This window comes from Drosophila miranda, chromosome 3, assembly GCF_003369915.1.
Source record: "Drosophila miranda strain MSH22 chromosome 3, D.miranda_PacBio2.1, whole genome shotgun sequence".
NCBI lineage: Eukaryota > Metazoa > Arthropoda > Insecta > Diptera > Drosophilidae > Drosophila > Drosophila miranda.
In genome coordinates, this window is record NC_046676.1 from 16245586 (window position 1) to 16260773 (window position 15188).

General features: G+C 45.3%; 1 protein-coding gene across 19 annotated transcripts in view; it reads left to right on the forward strand.

The window, feature by feature from the left end:
- Positions 1 to 3925: 3925 nt before the first annotated feature.
- The window catches only part of LOC108159163 (heterogeneous nuclear ribonucleoprotein L), a 98662-nt gene continuing 87399 nt past the window's right edge, over positions 3926 to 15188 (forward strand). For 11 of the 19 annotated variants that reach the window (XM_017292170.2, XM_017292171.2, XM_017292174.2 and 8 more), the window contains exon 1: positions 3926 to 4175. In XM_017292170.2, the coding sequence (XP_017147659.1) occupies positions 4029 to 4175 (147 nt within the window). In that variant the 5' untranslated portion in view covers positions 3926 to 4028. Of the gene's footprint in view, positions 4176 to 14698; positions 14762 to 15188 lie in introns of those variants that run through there. The other 8 variants (XM_017292175.1, XM_017292177.1, XM_017292181.1 and 5 more) reach the window with 2 other exon arrangements.

Here is a 15188-nt window from a genome sequence, read left to right on the forward strand (position 1 = left end):
ACACTTTCGTTGGGTGTACACCAGGGTGAGTGACAGTGAGAGAAAGTGAGCGCAGCAGAAAGTGAACTCTCTTCAGTCAGTCCGGCTCTCTTAAATGACAGTGCGGAAAATTCTCTTCCCGCGCAATTTTTGAATCCGAAGGTAAAAATTTAACTATTGTAGTAATACACAAGACAACAAATATTATCAAGAGCTAGACAGACAACAAATTTTAGAGCGATAAGCCTTTAACAAATCTACCGGATCTTCCCAGATTCTCAAAACAAGGCATGATTATTTCGAAGTTTGATAACCCTTGAACCACTGTGCGCTGTTCAGCGTCGAATTTGAATTTTTCGTTCTCATTACAACATCAAGAGAGACGTAAAGAGAGTGGAGAGAGAGAGAGGGAGAGCGAGAGAGCGGGAGATGTACTTCAATATTCATTTTAAAGAGACATAGAATACATCGCCAGAGCGTAATAACGCTGCTACACTCTCTTTTCCACTATCTTGCTCTCCCTCTCTCACGTTACGATGTTGTTGCTTTATTGCCCTCTCTCTCGCTTTGCGTGAGTATCAGTGTATCTGTAGCCTGTATCAGTGTGTGGTGCGCGTATCTGTAAAGAGCGCATATTACAAGCGCACTTGCTGCTACTTTTTCGCTGTTTCTTCTGCTGCGGGCAGCGCACTCTCGAAACTCACTCTGTGGCGCTCGGTTTAACGGTTAATTTGCTCCCCAGAAGCAGAAATCAGCGAACGAACGGTCGTCACCGAAGAAAAGCGTACTGAAAAGCATCGCTGTGCCGCCTCCCATTCTCCCCCCGCATTGTAAGCGCTACGAGACAGTCTGTTATTGTGTGCTAGTGAGTGTTGGTGTGTTGTGCAGTTTGCATACACACAGATACGGATTTAAATTAAATACTTTGGCTTAATTAAATACTTCCGCGGCATCCATCGTCGTTGCTGTGTCGCTGTCGGCGTTGTCTACGGTTATCGATTCTCGTTGTCCCGCTCGCACGCACGCACGTTGGTTCTGTTCTTGTTTGTTGTGTCTCGCCACAGTCGTCGTCGCCGTCGAAGTCCCAGCGTCGCTGTCGCCGTCGTCTTTTGTTAGTGTGTTTGTGTATGTGTGGAAAAGGGCCTCCGCGGCAGAGAAAGCAACAAAAGAAGGAGACTGTGGAAAATAGTAAATAAACCAGGTGCCGCCGCTTTAGGACAGGTGCAAAGAGCATATCACAACAGCCAGCAAAGGTAAAGCCAAACAGGAAAAGCAGTTGGGGCTACATAACGGTGAAAGTGATTTTTCGCAATGAGTGAAAGATTGTGCTGTGTGTGTGTGTGTGAACAGTTTTTCCCCCATTTGCTTTGGCCTCGCCATTCGCGCTGGGCGAAGAAGCAACAACAAATGTTGAATAAGAAGAAGCAGCAGCAGAACTGGTAGCCGGAAGATTTTTCTGCGAGTTGCCACCCACGAAACAACGCCACAAAAAGGGCCAGAAGTTACTCTTCTCGCGGCGGCGCATTGATTGGGCTCTCTCCCTCTCTCTTCTTTCTCTCTGTGGCACGCAGAAAGGTAGCAGAAACAGGCGCGTGGCAGCAGAAAAAGTAGTAGATTGCAGTTTTCGAGTTTGGAAATGCAGCCACGCGTTGCGTTGCGTTGCTTCCTCTCCTTCGCTCTGTGCTAGTGATGGCCTGTCTCTCCGTGCTCTCTGACCACCTTGCAACCCCTAAACACTGTGCGCTCTCTCGCTGCGTTCCATACCTGTGAGTGTGCGCCGTCTCTGTCTGACGCTGTCGCTGCCGCTGCCGCTGGCCTCGTGTGTCCCCGCGCGATGCTCATCTCGTGTCGTGGCTGTGTTTGACTCTCAGGCTTCATTCTTGCATTCGACTGACAACAGAGCAAGGTTCTCTAACGGTACAAATTTCCACTCTGTTCGTCCGTTCGTACGTTCGTAGTTCTGTTTCTCTGCCGTGTGTCCGTGTGCGTACGTGCGTGTGTGAGTGGTGTTTTGGCACTTTGCGAAATACTTATCGAATATTTTGCAGTGTAGGAAAAGCGGACTGCAGGCCCACTGGCAACTCTGCCACCCCACCACGTCTCTTCGGCAACCCAGCAGAACTGTCAAAAGCAGAAAACAGAACGCCACAGAACCCCATTCGCACGTCCGAACACTGAGAGTGCAGTTTCTTAAATTTTTGCGGTTCCCTTTTATTTAACAATGTCAAATTATCCCAAGTGAAATCCAAATTAAAATTAGAGAAATTGAACTGAAAATCACGGCCACCGACGTTGCATCCAAAATTTACTGTTGTTGCCGCCGCGCCACCATTTTGTAAGCGAAATGCGAAAAGAGAGGAGAAAGCAGCAGCAGAGTGGAAATGGATGTGGAAAATGAAAATGAACAGAAAGGAAAACAATCAGTCCGTTGCCGTCGCACAAAAACAAAAAAGGAAAAGCGCCCGTCAGAAAGTTCAATCCTCCGTTCACCGCTGCTGCTGCCGCTGACGCCGCGTTCCACCGCCCATCGTTCCCATCGTTCGGCTGTTGCCTGTTCCCGGTTTTTCGTGTGTTCCATTAATGAAAAATCCACCCCGGCGCGGATCCAGAGCGCGCCCCCACAAACAAAACAAAGTCGGCAGCAGAAGCAGCGGCGGCCCCGTCCGTCCGTCCGTCCGTTCGTCTGTCGCCCTTTGCCCTCTGTCTGCTGTGCGTGTGTGCTTTTCTAGTCTAGATGTGCGTTTGTGTGTGCGGACGGGACGGGTCGGAGAATTTTCCATTTTCCATAAGGGTTGCACATCACACACAGGCGGCCGAAAAACTTTTCAAGTTTACTTTTATGCGATTTCCACAGTCGTTCTGTTCTGCTGTTTTACTCTTCATATGCCCCCTCCTCCCACTCGCTTTTTACAAGTCACTCTGACGTTTCGGCCATTTTTCCCTTTTGTTCCTTCAATGCCTTAATTTTCGCTTTTCATTTTCCTTCTGCTCTCTGCTCTGTTTCTGTTTCTCTTTTGCTTTTCTTCGTTTTTGTTATTTGCCGGCGCTTTTCTGCTCCTGGTTTTTTTTGACAACTTTTCGAGGGTTGTTCGATGGTTTTGGGAGGCTCCTAGTTGGGTTTCCTTGTTGATTAATGCGTTCCGATTGAGTTCCAATTAAAACGGGAATTTCTTTCCATTCTCTCCTAGTGGATATATATTTCTTCTATTGGAAAATATGATTTTTTTGGCTATTTTTCTTTTCAATTGGTTCTGGTTGGAACTTATTTCCAATTGAATAGTTTTCATCATTTAGCAGCCCTCCAAATACTAGATCTCATTAGGGCACTCTTTGAAGTACGAATATGAATGGAAAATAATTGCAATTTAAATGATTTTCACAATTTTGGAGCGGGAAAACGTGCTCAAGTGGGGCACACGGTGGCGAAATGACACATAAATTTAAGAGATGATAATATAAATATTCCCCTCCTTTGATCCATTTCTAATAAAGCCTTTCCCTTTCTCTCTCTATCTATCTCTTTTTGTATCCGTCTTGCAGCTGGTTCCACAATCACAGAGAAACCACATGAAAACGGAAAATTTATCACGCAAATCAAAAGTGAAATAAAATTTGAAAGTGTTTTACACTGCGCTACAGGAAGCTGAGAATAAACAAACAAGCAAGAGAGCTACACTACCAACAGGAACAACAACATTAGCAACATTAAAAACAAACAAACTAACAAACAAACAAGAAACATTAACAGAAATTACACCAACACCAAATAACAACAACAATCGCGCGCGTTTCACGAGCGTTTGTCTGACACAAAAAATACAAAGAAAAGAAATAAAGTCTCAGGTCTCACGTGGAGGCAGAGACAAAGCTTTGAAGAGAATAAGAAGAAGAAGAGGTCGCGTAGTCGCCAGATCGTTCCGATCTATTGCATAACCCCCCTTTTATCGCACGCGGAGTCGAGGCTTAGGCCCCAAAAAATCGCCAAAATTCTACACCAACAAGCTTTAATCAGCCCCGAGATTTCGCTCCAGTTCGCAACGGCGACCACAATGCCCTACAACGGCGCCAGCAACGGAAGCGGTGGAGCCGGCGGCGGCGGAGGGGCCACCATAGTCGTCAGCGAGGGGCCCCAAAACAAAAAGATCCGCACCGGTGTCCAACAGCCCGGCGAGAATGATGTGCACATGCATGCTAGGGTGAGTACCTCCAGAATCTATGTACCTACATTCCACAGTTCTCTGGGCCAGATCTGTCTCCATAAAGCTCAATGTCCTTGTCGGGTGGGTGGATAGCAGCACGGGGTGGATGGGGAGATCCACTCTTGCCACCCTTATCAGACACAAACAATAGTATTCAACCGGCACTCATCCATTCAATCGGCTCTCACCACCTTTTTCCTGCCCGCCTGTACCTTCGGTGGCCTCTGGGCGGCTGGACTAGCTGATAATTTCCGCTACGGGGTGGTAGTTCCCTGATAAAGTTTTCCCTTTTTTTTTTTGGGGGTTGAAGTTCCCAAATGCATGGAGCCCTCTCTCTCTCTCTAATGGCAGATTGCATTGCTTTTATCCGAAATATAGCGCAGAGACCGTCGCTAACATTTCATAATGTTGATAACATTTCGTGGGGTAGAAAAAAAGCAGCAACTGGAACATTATTGGATACAAAGTAACACATTTCCAATAAAGAAAAAAGCGAGCATTGATATGGTTGGAATTATGAAGAAATCTTCAAGCATGGATACCATTTGGCACCACTTCCAGGAAGAATCAATAGAGAGAATCATTCTTTAGAATTAGATGGGAATGTTTTCAGGAAATTGAATTTATTCTTGCCTCTCAATTCGTTTGGACTCTGCCGGCTCAATCACATTTCTATAATGGAAACGAAACTTAAACTTAAACTTAAATTGAAACATCCTGTGGCTTTTACAATTGGCTTGCAGCATTCTGTGGCCGCCGGCGACAGCTGTAATTTTCCACGGCCCAAGCCCAAGCCCAAGCCGAAGCCCAAGCCGAAGCCCAAGCTTTCTGTTGGCACTGGCACCCACGACGCCTGCAGCAGCAACAGAGAAGTGGCAGCACAGAAACAGCCGCGGCAGTGTGGCAATTGTTGCTGTTGGGGCTGGTTGGAGGGTTGGAAAAATCGATTTCCACCATTGCCACCGGCTGTCTGCTGCTCGCCGGCCCCTTATCTGCTCGAGCCGATAAAAATAACATTGGGTCCTATGCACAGAGCCCAGCCAGAGTCGACAAATAAAAACCGAAAACATGATAAAACATGGCCCAAGAAGGCGTGCTCGCGCCCGTGTTCGATAGTGTATTGATTCCTGTGGGGCAAGGCCTGGAGGCAGCCCCAGCATGGATATTACTTCATTTCGGTTGCCAGTTGTGGCATGGAAAGATGGCTGGGTGGCACGTGCATGAAAGGAGCACGCTCTTGCGGCCGCGCAAAGTATGCAACAATTTTTCCCGTCCCTTAACTAATGGCATTGCCTGTGTGAGAGTGTTTGTGTGCTGGTGTGTTGGTGGATGCCTCATTTCTCATTTGGCATTTGAGCTGTTGCTTCCGCTTGATGTTGCTGCTGTTGCTGCTGCTTCTGCTGCTGATGTTGCTCCTCCTCGTCGTCGTTGTCGTCGCCCACACTTGACTTGACAGCGCAATTAGCACATGAAGCAGCATCTTCTCGTCATTTCAAGCGTTTGGGTCGTCACCGTCGCCTGTCTGTCGCTCTCTGCTCTGCAGGCCCTTTGCCGGACTGCCTGGCATCTGCCACTTGGCATCGTTTACGCTCTCCTGCCTAGACCTGCCACTGCCACTGCACTGCATACCTGTAGGCGCCCCAGCGCGGACAGGAGCGAGCGAGCATCGCCGTTGCCGTTGCCGTTGCCGTTGCGTACGTGCCTTAAACGTCACTTCCTACGTGCCCAAAAGGTAGCGGGCAAAGGAGGAGCGAAGCAGCCATGTGATTAAGTGCACTCGTAGGCGGATGCGCTGAATCCCATGGACTAAAGAGAGACAGAGAGAGAGAGAGGGGCAGGTTAAACGATTTAGTTTTTGCCCTTTTTGCTAATGCCGCTTGAACCAGAGATCAGACATTGTGGCAGCCCTGAAGAAGTCCCCCTTTAGGGGTGCTGCCGTGTGTCGCCCAGGCCTGACCTACTAATGGTGGCACGCGAGCGAACCGAAAGGGAAATCCAATAGCAAATGGGAAAGAACGAGCACTTGAGCCCGGAAATGCCACACAGACACAGGTCTCGGGAGGAACAAGTTCTTCGTACTTGAATGCGTTAAAAAAAAGAAGTTTTCAGGATTCGAAAGATCTTGGATTTAAGAGCTTCAAGCAGGCGAGCATCTGGCATCTCCTTTCGGGCATTCGGTCAAATCAAATGTAAAGTGCACGTCCCCTGATTGAATCTTCATCATTCCATGCGGGTCATCAGCATGTCTGCCTTTTGCACTTTGCCACAGCCACTGCCACTGCCACTGCCATTTCCATTGATGCATTCTGAAATACGTTGGGATGCGGCAACGTCACTCACTCACTCCACTGTCGCCAATGTGTCTGGGAGCATGACGCATGCCACTCCACTCCACTCGTAAAATTCTGCATCCAGACTGGAGGCCATAAATAGAAGGGGCACACACTCCTCCTGCCGCCGGACCAGGGGCAGCCACCCACCACTCGATTGGCAGCTGGAGTAGGAGTAGGAGTAGGAGTGGTGCAAAAAGTCAGAAGGTATTTTTTGGTGGTGCGTCTGGAGGCCAACCAAACAATCCACACATCCGCCCCCTTTGGGCGGGCACCCATCCCCGTTTCGTCGCTGATGCAACAGTCAAAATGCATTTGCCAGAATCTGTCTGTCTCTGGGCTGCGGCCTCTGGCCATCGGCTGTTAATTGAATGCATCACTCCGGGCAACACGGGGGCTGTGCAGCAACTGGAGATGCACTCGACTCCACTCCACTCCACTCCACGGGGGTTGCAAGTTGCAAGTTCTCTTTAATCATGCTTTGTTTTTACCTTTTGGCTAGCTTGCAACGCTGGCTTTTTTACTAGAAATAATTGATTTTCATTGTCTCTGGTCCGCGAATGTCCGCGTGTATGGAAGGGTGGGCTAGGTGGCTGAAAGGGTTGTTCGTGCATCTGTCCAGCTGTCCATCCTTGGGGGCTTATTACACCCTCTGATGCTGCTGCCGCTGCTGCAGGGTTGTGTAATTGAGCTAATTGAAAGTGCTGCTTGTCGCTGCTAGTTACCGTAAGAGTATCTCCTGCACGAGTATCTCCACTTTACCGCATGTATCTCTAAGGAACTTTAACTTTCGATTGTAGCCTTTGGCACCGCTAAGAAGTTTCCTTTTTCTGGTACTGACATTCGATCTCTTCGATGTTTGATTGATTTTCCGTATGCTGTACTGAAGTTTTCTTCTTTTGGCCTCAGCAAATGAAATTTCCTGCCTGATTGGCATTTCAAATGAGTCGGAGACAGCTGTGGCTGTGACTGTGACTGTGACTGTCGGACGACACTGTGAATAATAAGTTCTGTTGCTCATATTTCGGTCAAAGCCATCATAAATTCAAAATCGAATGGAAAGTCATGCATGTTCGGCAAAATATGCTTTGGGATTTCTATTCGAATGACCTGTAAATCAGTCGCATTGGGGAACTCAATTTCCAATTGCTGCATTATTATTCTTATTCGTTCAAGCCATTATTTTTTGTAGTTTAAATTGAAAATCTATATATTTTCTATTTTTGTATTGTCTGAAATGTAAAAATTGTTGACTTGGCAAAAGGTTTGATGGCTTTTTCTATCGCTTCGCGAAAATTCATTAGTTTCTTAGCGAAAAAAATGTTGTCAGCCTTTTAGAAATCATATTAATTTCCTCTTTTCCTACAACCAGAGAAAAAAAACCATGAAATTTTAATATTTACACCTATGTATGTATATTTAAAAATATATACCAATCGATTTTTTCCGAGAGTGGAAATTGTCAAAATGAATGTGTTTCAGCTATATTTTGACATGAATATGAAAATATTTGATTTAAATATTTAGTGTTTTAAAATACATTTCATATTTATATTAAATATATTTCCTAAGGTGTTTAATATTAATATTTATTTATCTAATATATTCTCAAATCAAAGTGAATTCTATATAATTTCACTGTTTGCATTTTTGAACCGAATTTTATATTTCAATATGCGTGTGTTTCTTTTTACTACCTCGTTTTCCTCCGAGGGTATGCAGATAAATATTTATCCAATAAATAAAATATGCAACACTCACGAATGATGAAAATAGTTTTAATTTCTGCATCCAAAATTAAAGTTTTGAGTTATCATCTCCTAGAATTTGATTTAATAACTTCATTGCCTCCCAAGAAACCACAGCCATGATGATGATGATGCGGCTGACGAGCTCCTTGGTTGGGCCTCAAATTAACACCTTGTCATTATGTTTTATTCTGGTTTCATTCGGTGGACTGCACAGACAGCCGACAGCGTAATAAGGCGATTTGCTGGCATTAGGAAAACGTAATCTAAACAAAAAACCAACAAAAAAACAAAAAAACACGCTTCCAAAAATAAGTTGTCAGGCAATTTCTTTTCAGTTTTCGTTCTGTTCGGCGGAGGTGTCCGCCTTAAACTCCAATTACCAGAAATTATGAATCGTGTGGGGATAGAAAAAAGTATAGTAGAGAAGAGACAGAGACAGAGACAGAGAGAGAGAGAGTGAGAGATGTGAATGTTCTTCTCAGCAAAAAAAAAAAAAAAAAGAAAACAGAAAAAGAAAAAGTTCAATTTATGCCCCTTGTGGCCACTATCCCATTCCGATCCTATCCATTCTGCTGCCCCTGCTGTTACTTCTGCTTTCTTTATGTTTTTCTTTTTGATTCTTTTCTTGTCTCTTACTCCCGTTTACTTACATCGCCTTGAGCGGGGGGCAGTATTGTCGTGTATTTGCCGGATGTCGTGCTGGGTCTCCCCCTCTCTCGAAGGTCGGAAGTGTAGTTTTTTAAGTACACGCTTATATATAATTTGATATATGGCTCATTGTCATTTTGCCATCTTCTGGTGGACATCTACCAGATACAGCTACAGCTACAGCTTCTGCAACTGTATCTGTAAATGTATCTTATTCTGCGATTTCTAAGGGAGCACCCGTTCTCTGGGGGTCAGGATAGTGTGTTTTTTATGGAGTACAAAGTTGAACAAGGTCATCCAGAGATGTTTCTTCCCTTCCACATGAGAAGTGGCTGAGGTGGAAGAACCCGGGGGGAGTTCTTGGAAAATATCTGCCCTCCGATGGAGGATATTTCCTGGTTCTGTTATTCCAAGTGCCCTTTTGATTATTGAATTTTCGTTGTAAATATGAACATGTCTAAGAACCAACCACTGACCTTCCGTCCGGGGCGGAAGTGGGTCGTAATAACCACCCTGTAGAGTGTAGAGCCCACCCCCTCACGCACTTTCCTTCTTGAGATTTTCAACAGCTGCATGCAGATTTATTCATGGACTCACCTGCGTATGTAATTATATCATTATTGAGGGGTACTTCTGAAGTTTTGTCCATTAATGGATCAACGCTTCGCCTTCGCTGCTGTGTTTGTATCTGTATCTGTATTTCTGACGACATGCGACACACTTTTAAATGCCAATTACGAGCGACTGCTAACGGTTCTCGTGCCGCTTCTCTTTAGCCTTTTTCTATTATGGCTACCCTCTACTTTGCCGTTGACTTTTGCCTTTTGTCTTTTTTTTCCCCCTCGTACTCGTTCAATATGCCAGGCACAATCGCTGCCTGCCTGCCACCTCCCAAATTCGAGGCCCAGAACCCGAACCCAAACTGAGAGTCGGAACCCATGTAATGCGGTACTTTGGAAACTTGCGTCAATTACAAATGTGTTTGTGCGTTTCGGGAGAACTAAAGGGGAAGAGCGGGAGAGAGATAGAGAGAGAGTTAGAGAATGGGGGCGGGGGCGGGAGCATGGACACAGCGACAGGCTGGAGGCAAACGCCGTGACTTGCATAGAAATGTAATTTTTGTTCTCTTATATATATATTTTTTTTTGTTTCTTAGTCGCGCTGTCGTCGCTGTAGCTCTACGAATTCCTTTTCCATCGCTGGGTCCCCAACTTGGGGCTCTCGAATAATTCGCTACGGTACAATTAGTTTTCATTTGGCCGTGCCGCCTTCTTCTCGCTGCTCATCTCCCTCCCTACGTCCTACGCCCCACAACCTACTCCCTTCTCGTACTCCAGCCATCCAGCCAGATCCCTCCCCAAGAACTGGCTAAGAGTGTTCCGCTTCCTCCTCCTACTCCTCCCCCCGCTTTGGGGCAAGTTTATTTTCACTTTGAGTCATTACAACATTTTGGCATGTTCTTCATTCTGCTGTATTATTGTTATTACGATTATTGCGTGCCACGTTCTCTCCTTCTCTCCTTCTTTCCTTTGCTTCTTGTCTGCAGCTTAGTTGGGAATTCTAATATCGGGTTTGGCTTTGGAATGAATTTCGTGAGTGAAATATCGTGATGCAAGTACAAACAAAAGACACGCATTGGGAGATTTTCCAGCGCAGAAAAGTATCTGAACTACCGTTTTCGTTCAGTTAAAGCCCCGTTCTGGGCCCAGATATTTTTGATTTGCTGTTGAATGTTTTTTTAATTATTATTTTTGCAACCAAAGCCGCATGGCCAGCTTCTTGAGCCGGTTGGCTTCCTGCTGTGTTCTGTGCTATGTTGCGCTGTGCGCTGCGGTGCGTAGAGGAATGCCAGCCAGGTCTGGAGAGGTATGGACGGGAGGGGGGCTTGGGGCTTTGCCTCAACCGCTGACTAATGAAATTTCATTCAGCTCATGCTGCAGGAGAATGCAACCGCTTTTAGATAATTCTTTGATTATGAAAGCTAGAATTCCCTGTAAGACGCTTTGTTGTGGCTTTCACTTTAACACTAAAATGTTATACGTTTAAGCTTCACTTTGGAGATACAAAACGTTCTGTTTTTAACATTTTCACAAGCAATCCGAATAGCTGTTCCTTTCCGAGCAGATTTGGAGACATTTCAAAAGGGGTCAAGTGCAGTGTATCTCTCGGATACTGTTTGCAAATAGCCATTTCACTAATTGATCGAGAGATACATACGTCAGGATGATTGTAATTAAGTCATTTTTGATGCTGTTTAGCATCTACTTAACCCGCCCCCGTGGCCCCTTTCACACTCTACCACACTCGACCCCCCCGCCACTTTCCCTTCCCCTACATTCTCTTCACACCCAAAACATTTCACAACTTTGAAATTCAAACAAAAAAGAGTACACAAAAAGCGGGAGAAGAAAGAAAGACGGTGAGAGAGAGAGGGAGATGCGAGGAGCAGCTGTATCTGTATCTGTATCTATAGCGCTCGCTGGGTCCCAATCGAAGTACAACGTCAGATCACTTTTGGCTTTGTTTTATTTTGTTTTTTATCTTATTTTGGGGCCTTTGGCTTTGCCCCTTTTCGAATGTAATTCGTGTTGCTCTTTTTTTTTAGTGTTGTTTTTTTTTTGGAAATGCCTTTTGTTATTGTTTGTCATTTTACTTCTTCCCGGTTCTGTGCTCTCTGCTCGCACTGCCTTCTCTCTGTCCCTCTCTCTCTCGCTTCCTCTAATTGTCTCTGCCGCTGTGTCTTTCCCTCTGACTTTGCGTTGCTTTGCTTTACCGCTGCTTAAACATTATTTGCTGTTATGTAAGCAAGCGGCAAAGCGTCGACCGCAGATTTTGTTTCAATTTGATTTTATTCTTTTCTTTTCTGTTCAGCTCTTTTCAGTTCAGTTCGGTTTCAGTTTTTATTTCATTTTTTCCACTGCTTCATCGTACTGCTTCTTTTTCTTAATGCCGTTTGCCGGCGTTTTCTTCATGTGCATGTGGCCACATTATTTGGTAATTGTCGTTGTGTGAGTCCCCCTCTCTTTCTCTCTGCAACTGAGTGTGTGTGTGTGTGTGTGTTGGCCAGGTTATTGAACTTGAACGTCAAGTGACGTGTGGCTCTGGGCCTTGCCTTTGCCTTTGGCTTGGTACTGCGACTGGTGCTGGGTTTTGTTTTTCAGTATTTTTCATTTAATGCTCGGCTTTGTATCTGTATCTGCAACAGAGCAAGGTAGAGAGCGAGCGAGTGCAGGGGACAGGGCGATAATGATTGCAGCACAAAACTAATGCCCCAAACAGCTGAACTGTTGTGTGCCGCCTGCAATTCGACAGGAAGTGAGGTGTAAAAGGGCAGACAATGCACACAGCAGACAAAATGCAGCCTTTGCCAGATACAGAATACGAGTTCTTATCCACAAATGCGATACGCCATTAAAAGCATTCAATTAGCCAGTAAATCCCCCAAAAGCTTCATTTTATCCGTACAAATATACAGTTTTTCCCATAACCTAACGCTTGAAAAAAAAAAAACTAAATGAAAAGCTTTTAACTGATTTCCAAATGTTGAGGTTAATATCTAATTTAAGTCGGGAAAGCACGGCTAGCCGTATGGTAGCCGAAAAATGTATACCCTGTCAAATACATTTTTTTAATGGCATCTACATGATATACTCAGATATTCATACACGCTTACTGAGATCTCTGTCTAGCTTTATCGAAAATCTATCAAGATACAGAACATTAGTGTCGTAATAGCCTTTAAAAGAATAAAACATTAGAAGCACACACACACAAAAAAACACTAATGTCAACAGATAATTATGTATTTTATTTATTATTAATTTGTTGGAACCATAACAAGCCGACAATTTGCCGCAGCCCCAAAGTATATTTATGCACTCGAGGGGCATAAAGCTTGTCTCGTTTGAATTTATTTTATCGGCCAGCGGGGGTGGAGGGGTCGGGAGATAAATAATGGATTCGACTGGGATCGAAGAGGGGAAAGAAAATCCGACGAAATGGGGGCGTCTCAATGTGTGGCGGCAGGAGATCTACTCGTAGTGGGGGGCTGGGCGGCGTGGAGATACAATATCTTAGGCGGTTGCTATTGCTACAATAGAACTACTCGTTTCAGTAGACCGGTAGACTAATTAGATACAATTCCAGTTGGTTTGGCATGCCGTTCTCTGGGCACGTTTCCCTCAGATACAATGCAGTGTCGCATGGCGGAGGGGGGAGTGCTGGGGGGCTGTTGGTGGGTATAGCGATAAATAGCAACGAGCCACCGTTGCAACAGAACAGAAAACACGTTTTTCTTTATCGTTTACCCCGTCCACGGGTATGACGTACTACGTTGTCGCAAGTGAACGTGTTGTTCTAGTTGGCAATTGCACATGTTCATATGTTCGCAGCAGCAACAGCTAACAGGTATCCCACAGATGCAAGATACAGCTGTGGTCTAGTTTATTTAGTAATGCTGAAGCGATTCCTTTTTAATCGCTTCATTCCACTGTGGCTGGCATTTACCGTAAACCCTTTTCGCATTGCCATGCTCGCCTCGCTCTTCCGCTGCTTATTTGGCGCGCAATTTTTATGGCCTCGCTGCTTTTGACTCATCGACGCTCCGCTGCCGCTGCCTCTGCCCCTGTCGCTGCCTACGTCTCAAGTCATGCATGCCGATGGCAGGGGAAAAGAACAAGACTGCGGTTGCTTCTGTTGCTTGCTCTGCTTTCTTCTGCTGCCTGTGCGCGCGCTCTCTCTCTCTCTCTCTCTCTCTCTTCCGATCAGCTTTCTTTAGCACATTTCTTTTCGCGCGCGTGTTTTCTCCCTCTCTTTTTTATGCCGAAAAGAACTGTTTATCAAAGCCATTATTTAATTGCTCTCAAAATTTCTTTGAAAATAGTTCGCGGCTTCTTCGGCTGCTGCTTCTGTGGCCCACTGTCGATTGTAATTACTCAGTTGCTCATATGCCACCGATAGCGCCAGCTGCGCAGCCAGCGTCGCAATGTTTTTCTCTCCCTCACCTCGCGTTTGCCACCGCTTCTTTTTCTTCTCTTCCTCTTTCGCATTTCAGCTAAGTACATAGATAAAAAAATAATTAAGGCAACAACAAATGGAATTGTTATTTCGGCTTTTGTCTTTTGGCTCTCTTTCGTTTTGCTTTTCTTTTTTTTGGCAGGTGCTTGAACTTTTTTTTATACACTCTCTTTTTGTGTGGTGTGTGGCTCTCTTTTGCTGAAGAGCGCCTTTGTGACGATCTCTCTCTCTCTCTCTGGAAATGCTTCACCTTTTATGGAAATTTTTGCACCGTCAAAAACGTGTTTTGTGCAACAGCAAAAACACAAATCAATGCAGTTTCCCCCCTCTTCCGCAGATCCCCTCTTTCTTATTCTTTTTTTATGCGCCGGTTTACCTTCACAGTAAATGTTCTCCCCAGCCCTCTCCCCAGCGACAGTCTTGTTGTTGCTTGCTGCTGCTGCTTTTGAAATCCAGTTTTGCGCAGCTGCAGCACAGGCGAATAAAAAGCGCAGTCGCGTCGCGCAACAGTTACGAGGCAAACAGCGACAGAAACAACAAAATAATTTCGCTGACCCACTAAAAAAAAACAACAACAAATGCAGCCAAATATAATTAAACGTGCGTGTCTGTCTCTGTCTCCTTCCCTCCCTCTGTCCCAGTACTGGTGTGTGTGTGTGTGTTTGGGTGTGTGAGGCAAAGTTCAAAAGATAAAAGCAATAAAGAAAGAAACAACAGTAACTGCAGTGCTGCCAATTTACAAAAGCCCAGCTCCAGCAGCAGGCTCTTCGACGCGTGAGAGCGTAACAGAATGCAAGCAAAAACGAGCGTCACTCAGTCCAAGGTGTATTCATGCAAGGTGAGGAATTACTGATCACATCTCCCTGATTGACTATTCTTCTGGCCAAACTAACGATATTTTTGTGGTCGTATTTGAAACTTGACTGGAAGAGCACTCTCTGCGAATGCCTCACCTTGTTTTATACACCTTGCGTCCGTAAGTCATGTGCACTGCAGCAGAGGCGTCCACGACTACGACGACGACGACGACGACGACTGTATTGCAAAAGCAGCACATTCGGTGCACGCTTCTTTTTGTTGTTGTGGTTTTCGGTTTTGGTTTTGCCAACGATTCTTTTTAGGCCTGCCTTTATTTTTATTGCCTTACGAGTATGTGTTGCTAACGGTGCTTGGGCTTTATTTAAACAACAGGAGAACATGCATATACACATGAACATATGCAGCACAAATGTATGTATGCATTCCCGCTCCTTCTCTCTCTCTCT